The sequence below is a fragment of the Gymnoscopelus microlampas genome (genome assembly GCF_963454915.1).
Source record: "Gymnoscopelus microlampas genome assembly, chromosome: 6".
Classification (NCBI taxonomy): Eukaryota; Metazoa; Chordata; class Actinopteri; order Myctophiformes; family Myctophidae; genus Gymnoscopelus; species Gymnoscopelus microlampas.
In genome coordinates this window covers 35,161,089-35,180,155 of record NC_139943.1, presented here as the reverse complement: position 1 = coordinate 35,180,155, position 19,067 = coordinate 35,161,089, and the positions used below count along the sequence as shown (strand labels likewise).

At 42.8% G+C, this 19,067-nt stretch overlaps 1 protein-coding gene across 3 annotated transcripts in view; it reads left to right on the top strand.

Annotated features, from left to right (window-relative positions):
* furinb (furin (paired basic amino acid cleaving enzyme) b) overlaps window positions 1-19,067 on the top strand; it is a 117,425-nt gene that overhangs the window by 77,131 nt on the left and 21,227 nt on the right. For all 3 annotated transcript variants that reach the window (XM_084058920.1, XM_084058918.1, XM_084058919.1), the window contains exons 7-8: window positions 10,295-10,383; window positions 13,206-13,378. In XM_084058920.1, coding sequence (XP_083915046.1) covers window positions 10,295-10,383; window positions 13,206-13,378 — 262 coding nt within the window. The remainder of the gene's footprint in view (window positions 1-10,294; window positions 10,384-13,205; window positions 13,379-19,067) is intronic.

Sequence of the window (19,067 nt, the reverse complement as noted above, 5' to 3'; positions counted from 1 at the left end):
GTTGGAAACGCATACCCTAAATTGACCCAAAGACGGAAGTGAACAGATTTTTAAGGACTTCTGGAGCTCATTCCAAGCAGATGGAGCACTGACAGAGAATGCTGCCTTGCCTAGCTCTGTCTGAGCTAAAGGAAACGTGAGCATCAGGAAGTCACTTGTGGGGGTCTGGTAGATCTGGATCTTAATGAAGCAACCCTATACTTAGAGCCCTGGAGTCCCCCAGGGCTCTAAACTAGGCCCACTCCTGTTTTCGCTCGACACTAAACATTCGCTAAAAATAGCCAATCTATAGTACAAGCTCACAACGGTTGTGAGCTTGTGATCTGCTCCCCCCCCCCCCAGAATACTGACACTCAGATTCAAGTGGTTAAGATCTGGGGAGGAGAGGAATCAAAGTCTTAAGATCTGAATCTTAACGAAGCTGTAAGATCTGGATCATGGAAGGAGAGGAATCAAAGCTTTAAAGATCTGGACCCTAACGATGCTGTAAGATGTGAACTTTTGAAGGAGAGGAATACATTAGGGATGGAGAGAGCAGCTTCCTGGTTGGCTGCGCTCTGTGTGGAGACCTCCACCACATGAAATCCGGAACAACTGAACTGTCCAGCCCCAGGCTACGGGGCTGGACAGGCTAAAAGCTGAGCGCAAAAATAATCTAATCCCTTTAGCAGCGCCAAGGATCCTGGCCCATTCAGTGCCCTAGCACAGATATCAACCAGGAGAGCTACTGTATAAACCAAGGCACAGATGTGAAAATTCTGCCTAAAGTGGGATACACATCGGTCACACAGTGATAACATACAGTAATTGAACACCCATATTGCATGTCTTTGACTGTGTGTGTGTGTGTGTGTGTGTGTGTGTGTGTGTGTGTGTGTGTGTGTGTGTGTGTGTGTGTGTGTGTGTGTGTGTGTGTGTGTGTGTGTGTGTGTGTGTGTGTGTGTGTGTGTGTGTGTGTGTGTGTGAACCCTTAAGAGTTCAAATTCACCCTGTGTGTGCATTTGTGTGTGTCCATCCACCCATGATGAGAGTTAAAATTCACGCTGTCTGCATGTGTGTATTACTGTGTGAGTGTGAGAGAACCATTAAGAGTTCAAATTCACCCTATGTCCGCATCTGTGTGTGTGTGTGTGTGTGTGTTCATCCACCCATGAGACCTATAATTCCCCTAGCCCCTCTATATGCTCTTTTCTCCCTCGCTGGATTGGCGAGAGCTTTGTGTATTAGACTGTATGTGGAATGTAGGGCATTAATATGTCCCCACCCAGCAACTAATATTCATACCTCATAGGAAATGACTTGAGTCTATTTTGAATTGGGCCCAGTGTTCATTTAAAACTAGGGTACCAGTTACAGTACCATTGTATTCTGAATTTCTGCCACCAAAATACAAGCAATTCATCACCAAAGAGAAAGATAATGTGGAAATGGAGTTAATACTTTGTTCTCCTCATCACCACAGGTCAAAGCATCAATGTTTATCCAGGATTAAAGCTACGTTTATGGGTAATAGTTAGGTGTAGGTTATGCATTTAGGTGTTGGTTTTAGTACAAAAGGTTCTGGTTAAATTCAGGATTTATAACAGAGATGGGAGATTAGAGTGCAAACATGTTTAGAATTAAGATCGGTGATACTGAGATTCCTTCACTGTTCTCTGGATTTAGAGGGACTCTAGATGTGTGTTGGAAAGGTTTGAACGTGGACTGCGTATTAACCACTTTCAACCTGGTGCCCTACTTTGGGCATGTCATTATCGGTGCAACTTTTCAAAAATAGCGAAAATGGCAGATCTATAAGCTCACAATGCTTGTAGATACAGTAGGCAATTTTCACTGCGAGCCGCTTGAATACGGGGGGAAAGGGGGGTATTGTTGTCACAGTACATTTGTTCATCCGTGAAATTTGTGTCCGTGGACTAGATAGGGGTCTCACTCAGGGACACTTCGACACATAGACCGGGGCCAGTTAGTGAGCCTTAGCAGCCCTGGTTGTCTCAGGTTCGATTCCAGGCCAGCAATGTGTCGATCTGTCCCTGAGCAAGACTTTTAACCCCTAATTGCTCCCCGAGCGCCTTAGAATGGCTGCTCACTGCTCCTGGTGATTATAGGATGGGTAAATGCAGAGGTCAAATTTCATGTATGTGCTAATATACAGCGACAAAAAAAAACACCCCAAGGAGTGGGGACTAAATTATTTTTAAATTAATTATTATGTGAACGAGGTCCTTCTGATTCCCAGACAGCCTCTCTACCAATTCAGAAGACGTCTAAAATGGGGCTTAAGTGGTTAATATTGGTGCCAGGTAGACTGTAATGTACAGTACCTGTACATACTGTACCTAAGCATTTCTGTTTTATTAAATAGTGAGTTAATTCTCATCTAGTTTGGTCTCAATTGTCAACCGTACAAAGACCCGTTGTTGGCTCTACATAAACTATTGAAGGAATAAACCAAACCGCTGTTTCTTTTACATGCATATTTTTAGTAGAACAACAGAAAGGTTCATCAGTACATCACAATTTTATTTGCATCCCACCCAGTTGCGTGTGTTTGTGTTACACTGCATCATATAGCCTGTGGAGAGACTGCATTGTCTCGTAAAGGGCAGGGCAAGAACTGGGCCGGAATGTGTTGCCTTGGCCTGAAGCAGCGACAGATAAAAGCAATACCTCCGTCTATCCCCTTCGGTCCTCCTGATAAGATAAAGGGGTCACATTGCCTGTTTGAACAGAGTCTCCAGCTTCTCTTCTGTCTGCTGCTCTCCACAGCCTCTTTACAGTGAACTGGCTCTGTACAGTCACATTTAACTCAGACAGTGTACAAATGTAATCAAATGATTAGGTTACAATTGTACACACATTGTACAATTGTACACTGTCAAATTGATGTATTGACATTGAGGATTACTGTGCGCCTTCAGGACTACAGATGAGAGGGATCAACACTTTTAAGAGGTACATTTTTTGAAATATTTAGAAAACGTACCAAAATATAAACATAACATTTATTTTCTATACTGATAGTTATAGTGAGCCAATTGGTTCTCACACGTTTAAAGCTGCAACCCGTAGGATTTATGTCCTGCCCGATAACCCGAGACTTGAACCCGGGTCTTACTTGTCAACCACCTCTGGAGACCACCTCCACCACCGCACTTGTGATAATAGTTACGTGTGCTCCAGGTAAAAAGGACCCAAACGCAGGACCAGAGATAGAAGCAGGGGTGTTCAAATCAAATGCAAGGGGTTTATCAACCCTAGGAGATCAAGTACTATACTGTGTACACGAGGAAAACTCTATAATCAACCACTAAGAATATACACAAGATTTAATTAAGAGAACAAGGAGCCAAGAACAAACAGGTGGCATACAAGGAACTGGCAAGGAACAGAAAACAGGGGAGCCTAAACAGACAGATTGGATAGATAAATAAATAAACTAGAAAATGTGCTCCTCGGAGCACAGGTCTCCGCCAGTACTGTTCCTGATTAATCCTGTCTTACCTATTTATATTACATATTGTCACGTGTCACTTGACCAATGTTAGCTTGGCTGATGGGAGCTCACTTCAAAAAATATAAATGATTTTTTGAAGTGACTCACCTATTTATAGATTTCTATTTCGTCATGCGTCTCGCTAGCCAATCAAAGCACACCCTTTCAACATATTGTCACGTGTCACGTGAAGCTTGACCAATGTTAGCTTGGCGGACACACGGAAGGACCGAGACGAAAACATACTCTCCACCTCTGGTGGAGACAATAAATATAAATAGACGGATTGGCAGGACATGGCTGGGACAAAGGTGAACATGATTAGCAATTGGAATGATGAGACAAAACAGGCAATGGCTACATAGGAAAACAGATTACAGTTGTGTTCCTTTATTTTGTAGTAAAGTAAAACCTAACTACAAGAAAGAAACCAGGGAACAGGAAGAACTTCACTACAAAATAAGAACTCGACAAGATAACACAACAGTGAGACAGATCATGACAGTTAATTATTGTATTAAGCCCTACCATGAAGATTAGTCAAACTACCATTTAATTAAGCAAAAGCCTTCCGGATACCAGCTTTAACACACAGATTATGTACAAAATAATATTATTATGTAATATAACTAGAAGTTGGTCCGGCTTCATTATGGCCAATCAGAACGGCTGTTGCCCTTTTAAAAATGCCATAATGCCAGTGCCTAGCAAACTGATAATTCAGTCATGGCTGCATGAGGAGTTTTCACAGTCACTGCACAGTCACCTCTTGACGCATATATGGTACCTTAACTAGATGCCACAAATAATGCACCCACTGTACTTTGAGGGCTGCATTGTTCTGTTCCACCACTCAACCGACCCAAGCATCTGCTGAATATTCCAAAGGTTGCATGGTGCTCCCGTTCTTGACCGTGAATAATTGCTACAGATGCTTTGAAAAGTGTGTTCGATGATACTTAAATTTGGCAGTTTTTCCATATCTGCTGTGTAAACATTCCTTAGAAATGCAGCAATTGTAATATTTCTGTTGAGCTGAACGGTATTTTGCAGTTCTTACTATTGAGTTAGAGACTACTTATTTTTGCTAAAGAGGGGCAAGGCTGAATAATTATTATAATTCATAACCTGCTTATATTTTATTACACACATTTTTGTTTCTGAGCGTGCCCAGGTTTCATATTTTACATCCACTTGGTGGGTGTGCAGTCCGTGCACCGTGCGTAATATTTCATTTGAAGTGGATTTCTGTTTGTGCAAAAGTACAAAAATAGTTGTCTCTTTTGCCTGGGATGACTTGCGTGGGCATCTTGCATGGCAACTTTCAGGCTCAGTTTGTTAACCAATGTACAAAATATAGGCCATATCATCAAAGTCATTCTCATAGTTTATGATTTTGCCAGCACATATTCCATAAAGGATGAAGGGGACTAAAACAACAAAGGAAATTGAAACATACTTTTATTTAGCCAATGCAAAGTCCTTAAGCCAAGCAGTTGCCTCCTGGTCTGCTGTATGGAGGGTGACTAATCATCCATTCAGTCTTTGGAGAGGACAAATTTCAATGGTGTGCTCCATTGTTTGCTCCTCTCCACAAGCACACAGCGGACTCGGGCTACTGCCCCATTTGTGAAGACTGGCCAAGCAGGGGCCATGTCCAGTCTTGAATCGATTAAGTGTCGACCACTGTCTCCTTGGGAGGTTGGTGCCCGCAACCTGTTGGATGGGGTCTGACACCATACATACAACAAACATATTATGTTTGTTGGGGGCCTCCTTGGACTCCCAATTCCTTTTCTCAAGCTGATTGGATGGCGAAGTCAGCTGGTGGGGTGTTCTTCCAAATTGGTCGTCTAGGGTGCGTTCGGATATATAGCACTGAGTGCGCTCCCGGTGCGCATATCCGAACGCACCCCTAGATGGAAGTTGAGCAGTGGGTGGGTTGTAGATGTCTGCATGGATTGGTAGAGTGAAACATACTGTGGCTTAAGAATGAAAATCAGTGCACTTACAACATGTATATCTTCACTGTATTGTGGAAACCTTTTATGTCCAAAAGCATAATTTTTCAGGGAATTGAAAAAATAACCTGTGTTCCAATGGATCCAATGTAGTTATTAATTAGTCACAAGCTCTTGTTAATACTTCATTCATTGGTTAAATATTTATAAAACCCACAGAATAATCCACGTTCACTTTCAAAATGTATAAAAAAGAGAAAGAATAGCCCACAATGTGTCTCCATGTGTCGCGTTGTGAGCTTGTAGTTTGTCAATTTTCACTACTTACTATGACGCTACGACGCTGTTGTTTGATGAAGTAGGGCATTAATTCAGTGTAAAAAAACGGAAAAGAAATATTGAGATACGAGGTTTTTGCCCGACACCAACAAACGATATGTAGGAGTATCTTAGCTACTTCAAGGCAGAGATAGTGTTTCTGTTTAATTCCAGTGTATTGAACGACCAACAACTGTGCTGGTAATTTGTGCTTAATTGATTGCAGGTTGCATTTAAATTAGTCATTGATTGGATAATTTGCCTCAACGTGGGATGATGACATAGCCTAGATCATTCACCTAGCATTCTAATGTGATTTCAGATGCCCCTATGTAATGGGTGCAGTAATAATTGGTGTTTGCATTATGACATGGTCTGGCTGGGCGGAAACGCAACCGCACATTTTTTTGACATACATTTTTTACACAATGCAGATTGTTTTTGACTGAAACACCCTATTTCACCGCTCTGCCCCTCCTGAGACAAATATGTTTATTATTGACCATGAAATTGCCAAACTGGACGCAGGCAAGAAATATTCTGTTTGTGCCATACAGAATTGTCAAATCGCTATAGGGCAATAACCCCTCCTTGCGCTGGCATGGAAATAGAGCCCAGAGTCCAACAGGTGTTTGGAGGTATTGTATAAAGATAAAACCACTTCACACATGTGTCCTGGAGACCGCTCCTGGAGACTGCAGGCTCAGTCCAAATTAAGTGTTATATTGTTTACTCAACTCTCTCCAACCAACTTTTACTTCTCCTGCATGACCTCACTAATCATTTTGTCATCCAGCACTCCTCTAAAGCTATTTAAAATGAGATTTGGGGGGGAGGAGTAGAAAAAAAGACATTAAGCAAAGTGCCACGGAAATCATTTCATTTCATGGGTGTTTGACAGATAAAAATGCAGCCTTATCATAAACGCCTTTGTCTGGTCTGGCACGGCTGAATCCCTCTGCACACATTAGGCTGTCTGGCTGTTTGAAACTAAACCAATCCATTGTAATCACACACTCTCTCTCTCACAAACACACATGCACAAAAAAACATAAACACACTATAATCAAGCAGCTGTTTTGTCTATGTACCGTATATGGTCTGTAAATGGCCAGCTCCCAGCATCAGACATTTAATCATATGAAAATTCCTTCACTCTGCCCATCTTAGCTCTGCTTCTTTTCCCTGGCGTCTGTGGCCAGTCTGTGGTATGATGATATTTGCAGTCAGCAGCACGATGGCTGTTTTAAGATGCCGTGGAGGGAACAATGGCTTTGCTGCTAGCCAGGAATACAAGCACTCCAAACCAACTGCCGGCTGGCCATGCCATGCTGTGCGTCTGGTGTTTTTGGCTACTGTGGACGATATCAGTGCAGCAGGCAGCCCTGCCTCTCTATTAAGGATTATTAGAACATGTGAGGTAATGGTGTATTCACAGCACCACTAGAGAAAATGTGAAATAGTAAAAATTGTATAATTTAGCTGTTGTCGTGAATATAACTTAATGTATGTGTTTGTTTTGTTTATTAGTTGAGCTACGAAGTGATTGCAGATCTATGGTAATGAGGCCGTCTGTATGTAGGCCATGAATCTTCATATTGTCGCAGTTGGGCAGAAACCTTGCATCTTTTAATGTTTTTTTGTTTTACTTAGTCGTATGACAGTGTCGCACAAAATTAGCGGAAATAGCAGATAGACAAGCTCAATGTGTCACGATACAACACGTTGTCAGCTTATAGATCTGCTATTTACATATACAGTTAAATTTTTTATATAATTATTAAGTTTCCACCCTACAGTGACTATATTAGATCTATATAACTACTGTATATAAATAAATACTGTACGGTAATTTGGTGGTCAAAGGTGAAGGTCAGTGATGAGCCATGCAAGATCAACTATTTCACACCTCTGAGTATCCTAAGTATTTTTTCTTTATAAAGTATTATAACTGGGGCTGAATATGGAACCAGAACGAAAGATTTCCCATTGGCAAACAAAGTCTGGAAATGACACATTAAATTCACTTTATTTCTGGATTGTTTTCAATCATTGTTGTCGTTGACCCCTTGGTATTAATTAACTTTGAAATAAACTAGGTATCACAGCTGTGCAACAATGTACCGTACTGTAGCTTAACCTCTTGATTAGTTTGATTAGGTTTTAATAGCTTTAGTGATGTATCACATCTTGCCATATGCTGTGCCAGGCTAAGGTCATCTGTCATTTAGAAATAAGCCTTGTCATGTCACGTTATTGCTTGTTAATAAATCACTTGAATCTGGTGCCTGTGCCTGATGCCAGCCAAGGTCATGTAACAAATGTCACATTAGGAAGCTTCATTTAAATGCAGTTTGTGGTAGTTTTTCTTTAGCTCTGCTCTATGTTCCTGCCTTTTGTCTTGCGATGTGAGGCAAAAGTGTCTATTGTCTGTTATCAAAGCATAGACTTCTCATTAATTCAGAAGAAAGCAATAGCAATGTTCTTTGCAAAAAATGGTTAGAACGGGTACATTGAGAATTAGTGGGTGGGAATTAAGTGATAGAGCCAGCCCCAGTCTAATCAGGATCACAGCTGGAGACACATTCATACTATGACCCTGTGAAATGACTTTGTCCTCTGACTCGCCATCAAGGAGCTGGCAGGATCCAACAAGGAACTATGTAATTACTGCTTCCTCCAAAACAATAATGTGCTCATAATTTGCTGATGTTCAGATTACGGTGCACAGCACGTCCCCGGAAACGGAATGAGACAGAGTGCCTCCTAATCATATATCTCTACAGTAATCAAGGTATGATCTTAATAACCGGTGTAATAATCTATGACGAATGGCAAGTGTTCATTCTGTTGCAACCATTTGCATTCTCCTCACATTGCGCGGGACTGTCAAAGCCTCAAACCAATGGAACATATTAAAACCATTTCATTAGCGGTGATCATATCGTCTAGCCTGAAGCGACCTAAAGACGTCAAGGTTTTGTATTATTTGCTCTCTGTTCTATCTCTATTCTATAAAGTTGAAGGTATCTGTCTGTCAGTCTGTGTGTCTGGACAATATATTGCACATGTCGGGCATGGCGTCACAGTAATGATGTGTATTTGTGTGGGTGTGTGAGTGTCAGCGCATTTTGGCGTTGTTAGGCAACGGTTTCGGTTTTGTGTGACGTCAGACCAGGGCTCAATCAGAGAGAGAGAGAGAAACAGAGAGGGGGAGAGAGAGCCTATTTCACCAATGCAATAAATAACCCGGAGAGAGGGAGCCTATTTCCCCCACACAATAACCAGACCAGTGCTGGGTACCGACACCTGAACATGTGATAATTGCGCTGATGACACATTGTGAAGCGTATCGTTTTCTGCTTGTAGTTAATAAAGCGAGTAGCTGGTTACAGTCTGTGGCTATGCATTGTTTAATATCCATACAACATTCTATAAAGGGGAGTTGGTGTTATGGCATCTGTCTGTTCTCTGAAAACTCAGCAGCCCTAGTAAAATATTGATGAGAGGTTCTGTGAATAATTCACAATCATCAATAACCTCTCATATTTCACTGGGATGGCCAGCGGCCAGTGAAGATGAAGCCGATTCAGTTTTTTGTCCCTAAGTTTCACCTCACTGTCACGACTCATGAGTGATTCGGAGAAACTCACTTCATTCTTACTTGTCAATAGCAGCAAATAGCTGGAGATGGAATGATTATCTTTTCTTTTTCTTTTTTTCTCAAAGCCCTGAGGCCTTGAAAAAAAATAAAGCATTATAACAGTAGCATCCTTTTAGAGAGCTGTTGTTGAAGGGCACAAGTTACAACAATCTTCACATTGCCATACAGTACAAATGGTAATTGATTTTCTCTATTGCTGCTATTCAACATCCTATTTCCCTTATTTTCCCCCTGTCCATTGTGTGGCTTAAATCCTCAGAAAAATCATCTCTGTTCAATAAATAAAAAAGAAAATTCTCCCCCCCAAAAAACATCCTTAAAGTAGTTTTACAGTACTTTTTTTCAATTAGTTTTCCATATCCTATGAATTATGCATACGTTTGATCCTCCAGAATTTGGGTAATCCAAGACCATCTACCGAGACGCAAACGCACCGCAACAAATGCAACAAGCCAGTCACTTTCTCACTGACGATGGTGACAGTTATGGGGAGAGCGCTTGTTTTGTATCACTCAGCGTCGCTGCATTGCTCCTCACTTGACTAATGCTGCCTTTACTGAGGCTTGTGTGTGACGTCACACCTTGTCTGAATTGCTTGCACTGCGTGTCGGGCCTGTTTTCATTGAGTGCCAGTCTGAAAACCAGATTTTAGTTTATTAAACTCTCTATTAATGCTTTGGAGATATGCAGAGTGCAAGAAAATTAACAGTCTTTTCACGGGTAGGCTTCAAAAAGACATTAACCAAACATAACATATGATTTTTTTCCCCGGCAGTGGGTCTTTAATCATTCTCCTGTCTATTATTAGCCCTCGTTCATGAACCTTTTCTTCTCTCTCCCCCTCTCTCTCTGCAGGCATGGCACTCGCTGTGCAGGAGAGGTTGCAGCTGCAGCCAACAACGGTGTGTGTGGCGTGGGTGTGGCGTACAATGCCAAGATTGGAGGTGGGTAAGGCATGTATCTGGAATGCAAAATGGGAAAGAAAACACTGTTAGCACACCCTAATTCACAGTTAACCACATTAAGGGGGAACATTTTTAAATGTATCCAAATCTGTTAACCATGTAATTCTTTAAGTAAAAAATGTAGATATTTGATTGATTGATTAAATACTTTATTAAAACGATTATTAACAGTACAGGAATTACAGGTATTAAAGGTAATGCTAAAAGGATAACACTGAAAGCCCCAGGGGCTTGTTTCCGTTGTGGTCCATTGTACCCAGTTAATCTGTAAAACGTATAATACTATACAATACAATACAATAAGGGGGAGGGGGGGCAGATGATTCTACTTTCAAGAATCTACCTACAAGATCATACTATTATCTACGTACAAGCTCATAACACACAGTAGCGCATTGTGACCTTGTAGATCGGCTATTCTTGTATTTGCCGTAGTATGTATGCGTATGGGGCTTAAACGTGGTCAAGTCTGGTCCTTACTACTCAATATAGCTGTTTCATTATGGCCTGTTTCCAGTTACGTCTTTACATTATGTGGTGGTGAAAGCACAGCTAAATGTATAAGGAATGTGATGATGTATTATCCCAACCATTACACAGCTGAGCTAAAATTAACCAGTGCTGTATGGCAAGCAGGGCAAATCGATGATTTCAAATCAATATCACAATTATTTCAAACTTTTGCCTCGATCTTGCTTTTGATTCGTTGGTTTATAAGTTTATACAAGCACATTTTACAAAATATTAAAAAGAAAAACCTGCTTCTCTATTATATTATAACCTAAATGAGCCAGATGAAGTTGGTTCTTGGTTCTAAATATCAGTTTCGGTATAGTTTTTTGGATTAATTGCCCAGCCCTGCAACCGCACAGCCTGCTTGAATCTTTTGTCTGCATGCTAGGTGAACACACAGGTTTTGGGAATTACTTGGACAAGGCTCATCTGCTGTCAGAACATTGGCTAGTTATCCCGATGCCAAAAAAAACAAAAAGTAATTTCACCTTGCATCTGTTCTTGTCCCACCAGACCACGGGTCTCTACACAACGGTAGAAATTACAGCTATTAGAAGCCAGGTGTGCACGGTCTGAACATTGATCACGTGCACGTCATTGTCGACAAGTGGATTTCTATTAAGAAATAGTCCTTGGTGAATTCACCTGTTGTCTTTTTTTCCTCATGAATAAGTTCTCTCCCTCCACAGAGCATTTCCAAAGGAGCCTTTTACAAACTTTTGCCACGGAACAATCTGTCAGGAGGCAGCCAATAAGACTCAGTGGAGCCCGTGGCGGTCCCATCCGCAGATGTTGGTCGTAACTCTCCCTCTCTGTCTTCATTACCATTCGTCTCGCGGCCCGCCAGCTCATTGGCCCCCCGCTCCCCTCATACATTATTCCCCCGCCAATTCGTTTATGCCACGAGATCGCCAGATTGTTTATAAACAGCTGTGCCTTGCTCCCGTAATATAGCAGCAGCGGCGAGCGCACGTGTGGCGTGTGTATGTGAGCACATGCTCTATGCAGGTGTGTGTGTATGTTGGAGGTGGAGGGTGAGGGTGGGAGATGATGGTTCCGGAGCTTAATAGCAACATCCGTACTGAGCGATGATTAGCGCTTACCCGCTGTAATTGACCCTCCTCAGCTCACTCTGTGTTTCTCCTTCTGCCACTGCTTCTTTCTCCAACACAGCTGGAGAAAGAAGCACCTCTGCCTCTAACAGAAGCACCTCTGCCTCTAACAGAAGAGGAAGTTTCACAGTATCTTTATACAGGCTCGCCGTGCAGCTGGAGGTTGACGAGAGCTGTTACGACAGCAATCATCATTACAGCTGCATTACGGTGAATCGCACATAATGCACATAATGATCGTCAAGCAAAACATCCCACAGTACCGCCGCCACCAATTATACCACAGGTCGGGGTTCTTTTTTTTTTATGAATTGCTCTTGACTCTACCTACACGCCACTAAAAATGATTACAGTCCCCGGCGGCACTATCCCTCACGAGCGCACGTCGGCGCCCACAGGGCGCAGGCAGGTTGTCTCGGAACGTGGATTATTGAAGTCTTTATGAGGACATCATCAGTCATACCGGGGTCCGGGGAGGGGGTCGTGTAACTGTAATGGCCCTTATTTGAAGCTGGTTCATTTCACGCCTCTGTGCTGCCATTAATGTTCAGCACGCTGACCCGAGGCGCCACACATCAAAAGGGCCGTGTTCAGTTATGATGAAAGGTGACACACAGAGAGAGACCCCCTGGCCCCAGCGGACACGCGGCTCCACTGGTAAGACGTCAACCCCCGAGGTCGTCTGTGGGGAAGCGTAGCCCCACCTGTGCTCCTGCCTCCTCCACAGTCTGTCTGTTTGTGTGTTTGACGGCGCCGGGCGCAGCTGCATTTATTGTTTATGTGACAATAAAATTGTACGCCTTGCACAGACACACGCACGCACAGATACACAAGGCGGCGTAGAGTTGCTCATTACGGCCGCAGCGCTCTCTGAATTCTTTTGTTATTCCCTGTCACTGTTTCTATTGTGACAGCCGATAAAATGAGAAACTGCGGCCTGACTGATTTCTCTCTTTATTTCCTTGTCTTTTTTTCGCCTTTTACGACAAGCTTTCTTCTTGCGTGGACTTGCATTCTATCTGTCACTTTCATTTCGGCTTTTGTTTTTCTCTTTCGTCGACATCTGAAGCCAGAATTCCACATTCCCTCTACTCCCCTGTCACTCTGTCATTGTTTGATGTGCGTGCGTGTGTGTGTGTGTGTGTGTGTGTGTGTGCGCGCGCGTGTAATCCCCAGGCGTGCGCATGTTAGATGGGGAAGTGACAGACGTGGTGGAGGCCCACTCGCTCAGCCTCAACTCCCAGCACATCCACATCTACAGCGCCAGCTGGGGCCCCGAGGACGATGGCAAGACGGTGGACGGCCCCGCCAAGCTGGCCAAGGAGGCCTTCCTCCAGGGGGTCACCAAGGTGAGTCGGAGGAGACAACGTGGCAGTGTCTGTCAGACTGTCATTCCAGCAACACCCTCGGTCGCCCCCTTAACCCATTCCTCTGTTCTGTCAGTGGTGGAAAAAGTACTCCATTTTTTTTTACAGTAAAAGTATCAATATTGCAATGTACAAATACTGTTACAAGTATAAGTTCAGAATGTAAAATCAGCTTGAGTCAAAATGTGCTTAAAGTACCAAAAGTAGAAAGTGCTCATAATGCAGAATGTCCCACTTCACAAGTTCAAAATGTATACAAATCTTTTGAAAATAGCAGATCTACAAGCTCACAAGTGAACTTGTTGATCGGCTCAAATGGCCGAAATGTATATAGGGTTGAAGTGGGTAATGTATGTTTTGTAATAATAATCGAAATCTACAAAGTAATTAGTAGCTAAAGTTTTCAAATAATTGTAGTGGAGTAAAAGTATAATATTTGCCTCCGAGATGTAGTGGAGTAGAAGTAAAAGTACTGAAAATTGGAAATACTCCAGTAAAGTAAAAAATACTTCAAAATTGTACTTAAGTACAGTACTTGAGTAAATGTACTTACTAACTTTACACCACTGGGTTCTGTGGATTCACCCGTGGGTCCAGCGGATTCGGGTAAGTTTCAGATGCAATTATCGCGGGTGCAGGTCGAGCTGGTCAGCCCCGGCCACAATAAAATGACTAAAACGGGACGGGTTCGGGTCGTGAATTAACACACATTTCTTTCGGGTAAGGTCAGGGGTGGGTCGAGTCAGCGGCAGATTGGGTTGGGTAAAAAAAATAAAAAAAAACACCCGAGCAGCTCTAATACACGGTCAAATCCATAGTGTTAATTTAAGCCCTGCATCCCTATTCTGGGGCAATTCTGCGACAATTGCAGATCTACAATGCTCACAATGCTCACAATGCGTCACTCACAATGCGTCACTCACAATGCGTCAAGGTGAGGTGTTGTGAGCTTGTAGATGGGCTATTTTTGCTGAGGAGAGTAAGTGGTGAGGCATAAAAGGAGCGTACCTGGTAAAGAACCTTGGGGTACAAGGCCAACTGAGTATATAGGGTTTAAGTGGTTAAAGCTGCAATCCGTAAGTTTTGCGCCCTCGCAGGGATTCTAACCTGTGGCGTGAGAGACCAAATATCTACCGCTGAGCCAAGGAGGAATCTCTGCCTGGCCAAGGGAGATATTGGGCTTATGAGTTTCAGGCAACTACTACTTGTAAACAACATGTAGGTGTCCTACCCGACACCGGGGTCTACATTTCTCAATGGAAGAAATAGGGAGACCACCTCCAATCACACTGCAGATGTTCTAGTTATATTGTATTAACTTAAAATATTGTTTTATTCATTCAAATAAGTTCCGGATTGCAGCTTTTAATTCTGAGAGGAGGTTTGTGACTAACAAACGGATCAATGAATGCTGAGGATCTTTTTCTGTGTAGCATAAAAAAAAAGAAGAATGTTGAGCTTTCTGAGAAGCAGAGCTGCTCAGTGTTGACGCGTGATTGTCTCTCAACAAAAGGCAGCAAAGGCCTTTGTTAACGGCAGATGGGGACCATCTCTAGACCATCTCTTCATGGCCTGAGTTAAATGACTCCTTTTTGTCCTCCTTTTCAACCCCGACGGAGGGAGCCATCAGCTGAGCGAGTCATCTAAGGCTAATGTCATCGCTTCTCATGTGTCAGCGTGGTGCAATTATTAAGAGAGAGAGCGACATTAGCAAGATGGTGAAATGAGCAATGCGAGACTGGCAGAAAGAGAAATTGAAGCGAAATAGCTGACGCAGAGCAGGGTTTAGATTAGAAGAAGAAAAAATGGGAAAGCAATTGGCACATGGATGTGTGAAATGGTGCGTTTTTCTTTTCATGGAAGAGAACGAGTCATGTATCGCAAACCTACCATGTGGCAAACGCTTAGTAACTATGGCGCGTTGGCGAGGAATAATGGCCTGACAGCAGCACAACAGGACCTTTCAGGTTTTACTGAGATAACCCCTGATGCCGCAAGTATGACCAGTTAGCCCCTGTAACCTGCAGCAGAGGTGTGGTACCGCTATAAATGCGGCTTGGACGTTCAGAGCATTAATCACAGCTTCAAGACCACCACTTGCGTGTAATTTAAAGTCAGCCTGACATTTAGTACACGTCAGAATCCATTGATTGAGACTTTCTTATTTTCGTATTTTTTGTATTTCAAACTTTCTCCCAATTTAGTCGATATGCCACTTCCAAATTCCCCCATGTAGTCCCTGTCACTGCTGACCAATACTGTTTGATCAGCAGTTTGATCAGCAGCTCAATTACAGGAGCACAAGGAGGGGGTGTAACGCATGCGGAGGAACACACTATTCTTCCCACATAGGGTTGTTTCAGACGGGGAGCGGCTGACGACCTATGTAATTCATCTTCAATGAGAGACGGGCGATTATTTGGGACGCGCAGATAAGTTGAAGCGAGCGGGCGCGGTCCCGTGAAATGTTCACGCTCGTGCTCTTTTGTGCACAGGTGTGCGCAGGCGACAAGAGCTGGATTGCGGTCTGCTTTTTTTTTTCCCGCTACCCGCAGGAGGACAAAACAACAATGATTGCGGCGCGATCCCCGTTGATCCGAGCGCGACCGCCCACGTCCACTGCTCCCCGTCTGTAACGACCCTTACACTCCCTGCTGAACAGGCACCCCGACCAACCTGTGGTCGAGTCTCTACTGCAGCGACAGAGGATGCCCTCCCCAGCCAGCTTCCCAACCACGTGTTTGTTGGAGGCTCGCGGTGGCGGCCATGCCAGATGCACCGGTGGAAGATTCGAACCCCAGTCTTCACCGGTAGTGGGCAGTATGTGTCGTGTTAATTTAAGTCTGAGAGTGTAAGTAAGTCTCAGCTTCATATTACGACGTGTTTATCCCGGTCACGTTTCAGAGGAGAGTTTTGAGAGACTGATATCTGCTCTGTTTTGAACAAACATTTGCAGCATGATTGCTTTTCTGTATGAAACGCAAAAATGAGGAAGGTTCAATTACAGGAGCACAAGTCTTGAGATTCGAGGATGAGCTGGGAAACTCTCTTGATTAATTATTCCACAGGAAGCAGTACGTAAAGGTGTTGATAAGTGAGGAAAGCAGCCAGTCTGCTTTCTGTATTCACGGGAGCTGAAGAGGGGCTGCTGGTCTCCCAACAAGGGATTAGGAAAACATTCACACAGGCTTCTTTGAATCTATAATGACAAGGGCTTGTTGACGAAGGTGTTTTGTGTTTGTGTTTATGCATGCGAGAGGGTTGTGTTTTTGTGTGCTTGTGGAAGAGAAACGTTGTACGTATGTGTGTGTGCCTATGCTTCGGTGCTTGTTGACGTTACTTCCACGGCACTGGTTTCTCATCTCAGGCTCTGCTGGAGTTTAGGTGGAGCATGGTGTGAAACGGAGCACGTCATCCATCCCAGTGGTGGAAAGTAACTAAGTACATTTACTCAAGTACTGTACTTAAGTAAAACTTTTCGGTATTTGTACTTTACTTGAGTATTTCCAATTTCCAATACTTTTACTTCTACTCCACTACATCTCGGAGGCAAATATTGTACTTTTACTCCACTACAATTATTTGAAAACTGTTACTTGTTATTTTGCAGATATACATTATTACATTATAAAACATTAACCACTTCAGCCCTATTTTATACCTACTTTATCTATTTATACCTACTTTCTATCTACAAGCTCACAACGCGTCGCATTGCGACGCGTTGTGAGCTTGTAGATCAGCTATTTTCAAACATTTTAGTACTTTTACTTTTGGTACTTTAAGTACATTTTGATACCAATAATTTTGTACTTTTACTCAAGTAAATTTGTAATTCCGGACTTTTACTTGTTACGGAGTACTTCTACATTGCAGTATTGATACTTCTACTTAGTAAAACATTGGAGTACTTTTTCCACCACTGATCCATCTTCGTCCTAACCATCGCCTCTGTTCTCCGCCTTCTATCTATCTATGAATTCGAGGAATCTCTTGTGTGTCTGCCCTCTGTCTTTCCCTCACATCTCTAGACTTTCATTCATCCAATCGCCTTCACATTTGGTGTGTGTATTGCTAAGAACCCGAGGGAGTTCGGTTCAGTGTCGAGAACGAAGTCGATTGGAAGATCGGTTGTCGAGAGCACTGCAAGCAGCCCTCAGGGGGGCCCAAGTACTCCATCTACCCAGAATACCCAGAATGACCATGTGCTCCGAACAGGCAACCCCCCATGATGCTGCAAGCAGCAATACTGGGTGCTAAGTAATCGGCCCGTTCTAAACAGCCATGCCTTCCAAGTAGCCACGAGCTCCAAATGGTCTACCTGTTCCGAATGGCCACGCTCCGAACAGACACTGCACTAAGTGCTTTTATCTACTTCATTATCCCTTTCTCTGTGAGAGGAATATATCAGACATCTCACCAGGCTCCTGGTCGTGTTGCCTCGCACCTTCTCTGTAGTTTTTCTTTTTTTTGTATTATTATTTTTATTCCACCCACTTTCGGCTGCTGAAAAAGAAAGGTTTTATTGTCTAAGAGTCAGTGCCGGGGTTGCTGCTGTTCACATGCTATTGAACGTTCCACTTACTCGTCTTTGAAATATGGACCCCTGCATTGCTAATGGGATAATGTGCAATGGTGGAAGAAGTACTCGCAATTCTTCCTTAAGTATCAATATCACAATAAGAATTCTATGTTACTAGTAAAAGGCCCTCATTCAAAGTTTTACTTGTGAAACTTGCTTGTAAAACTTGGTTGGTACTGGACAAATTATACGTCCTGTACCAAAGTAAAAGTACTAAACTTTTTTAAATACACCAGATCCACATAGTAACTTGTAACTAAAGCTGTCAAATAATAGTAGTGGAGTAAAAAGTACATTTGCCTCTGAGATGTAGTGGAGTAGTAAATATTAAGAAATTTAAAGTAAATTAATAGTACCTCAAAATTGCACTGAAGTACAGTTCTTGAGTAAATGTACTTAGTTACTTTACACCACTGCATGTGAGTCGGTGCCTGCGTTGCTGCACTTCACATTCTGTGCTTCGTTCCACTTAATTGTTTCATTTTCTTTTGAAATACGGTCCCCCGCATTGCTAATGGGATATGTGTAATGTGGGAACGATCTGCATTCAGGAGATGGGAGTGCACAATTCAGGCGCCTCTTTTCCCCCCGTCTTTTTTCTACTTTCAATAGCCGCTGCTCGTTTATCAGTCTCCCAAATTAAAGTCAACTTGAGTACATTTTGTAATTACATTTCATCTGTTTGTTATCTGTCTCACTGCCGCAGTAAATTGTCTGGCATTATGATGTATTAATAACAGTTATGCCTACAGCGGTTCAGCGTCTTAGCGGATGCGGCGCGCAAGTTATAGGAGGCTTTTATTGGTTGAGGGAGAACATCTTTGGCGAGGGTGATTCTTCACACTTTAACCCGTTCAATCCGGGAACGCATCTGTGTCACTTTAGATTTCTTTGGCTATTCAAAAATAGCAGATATACAAGCTCATAGGGTGCCGCGCTATGAGCTTGTAGATCTGCTATTTTTGAAAAATCATGAAAATGTATGCAAAACGTTGAATATATATTATTTTAAAGTGAACATTTGTAAAATATTTTGTTCCAGGGACCCCCCCCCCCAGAAGCAAAGATTTGAGTTACAAATGTTCGCTT